This window comes from Propithecus coquereli, unplaced genomic scaffold (assembly GCF_000956105.1).
Source record: "Propithecus coquereli isolate 6110/MARCELLA unplaced genomic scaffold, Pcoq_1.0 Scaffold353, whole genome shotgun sequence".
NCBI lineage: Eukaryota > Metazoa > Chordata > Mammalia > Primates > Indriidae > Propithecus > Propithecus coquereli.
In genome coordinates, this window is record NW_012149208.1 from 1,048,393 (window position 1) to 1,050,222 (window position 1,830).

The 1,830-nt window shown below is 35.4% G+C and overlaps 1 protein-coding gene across 1 annotated transcript in view; it reads right to left on the reverse strand.

Moving 5' to 3' along the window:
* The window catches only part of SEC24A (SEC24 family member A), a 92,193-nt gene that overhangs the window by 64,296 nt on the left and 26,067 nt on the right, over positions 1-1,830 (reverse strand). Inside the window, exons 3-4 of the mRNA XM_012651306.1 lie at positions 1,238-1,398; positions 801-973 (exon numbers count right to left, since the gene is read on the reverse strand). Coding sequence (XP_012506760.1) covers positions 801-973; positions 1,238-1,398 — 334 coding nt within the window. The remainder of the gene's footprint in view (positions 1-800; positions 974-1,237; positions 1,399-1,830) is intronic.

Sequence of the window (1,830 nt, forward strand, 5' to 3'; positions counted from 1 at the left end):
CCAAAAAAAAGATTTAAAAGGTACACATTTTAATATTGGAAGTGAAATATTTCTATAGACCCTCTCAAATTTTATCCCATTAAAATACTAAGTCCTACACAGAAATAGAGAGTAGATGGCTATCCTATATAACTAAAATAATCTCTTCTTAGTTTATGTACAAAACTTAGGAAAAGAAAAAAAAAAGATTACACTGGAATTACTAGGTGATGACCCAAATTTGCAAATGTAAAGTTTATTATTTAGAAGTTCAGCTTTACTGAATATTCTAAAAATGTAATTTATTGGCAGCATCAACTGAAATGGGGAAATAACAAAAAACAAAGAAAGAATAAAATATGAAAAGAAAAATATTATTTAAAAGTACCAAATTCAATTTATCAGAAAGTCTTCGCCACGTACATTTAAACTTACTGCAAATTTTTCAGGATTAAAAGGATTTTTGTTAAGAAATTAATTTAAAATGAGAGCAAATAAAGGATCATATAGAATCAAATCCCTATACTTTGCATTCTGAAGAAAGAATGTAGCCACCATAATGATAATTAATATCATAATCTCATTACAGCTGATAAAAACAGAATCAGTTCAGGGGTTACAACCCTATTTCATGACTTAGAACATTTCAAATCACAAATAAGCAAGTAAAAGAGTTCTATCTTCTGCATCTAGAACTTCTTTCATAAATTAATATACTTGTACAGCTTATTCATAATACCTGAAGCTCCTAAAAAAATCTAGAAAACTTTTAGAACATGCATAATGTCACGTTTATTAAGAAATGCTATTTGAAGCCTTACTCTGGGTTACAGTTCAGTTTCTGGATGTCTTCATGCAAATTTGGAACCAGAGGCTGCAAAGGTGTTGAGGGAAGCATGCTTCTTTCTTGAAGAAGATTGACAACTCTTAGACCCTCTGGATGTAGACTTAATCCACCCATGCTTGCAGTTAAATGATTAGCACCTAAGGGAGTCTACAGAGATATAATTTCAAACTAAGTTTTAGAAGTGTGTAGAGAGTTGGTTAATTTCTCTTTAAATAACAAAAGTGTAATTTAAGATTTCCTGGACAATCTTTTGGTTCTAGAGAAATGTGTAAGGACAAAATCATTATGAAATATCCAATATTATCCTAATTGGTTGCAAAAATGTTCAATATACCTTACTAAAACTTTCTTCATATATATACAGTTTAAACCAAAAGGTGAAAAATAGTTTAAAAAAACCAAAAAGTTTACCGGAGTAAAGGCCTGTGGTCCACTTGCGTAATTCAAGGAAGAGGGTGGCATTCCAATTGCACTAGGTGGTGTTGTGTTCTGATAACCAGGTGGTAAGGAGGGATATGAATATCCAACACTTCGGCTCATTTTGGGATTCTTATTAGCAAGCTGTGGTGTTGCTAGAAACAAGGTAACTTTTAAGTTCTATTTAATACTCCAGAAGCTACGGTCCCCAGCCCCCAGTCTGTGGACCTATATGGATCCGTGGCTGTTAGGGACCGGGACACAGAGCCCAGCCTCCCCGTACCGCCCCCACCCCCAGAAAAAAATATCTTCCATGAAAGTTACTGAAGGAGGGGGAGCGCACAGCAGGTGAGGGGCTGGTGAGTAAGAAAAGCAGCTCTCGGTTGCTGGTATCACCGCCTGAGCTCTGCGTCCTCCCCAACCCTGTCCCGTGGAAAAATTGTCTTCCATGAAACCAGTCCCTGGTGACAAAAAGGTTGGGCACCTTGGGGACCGCTGCTCCAGAGTACTTTAAATCAACATATAAATCCATTAGATTATAGGAATAAACACACAAAAATTAGTTTGGTGTAGTTCATTTACTTTCA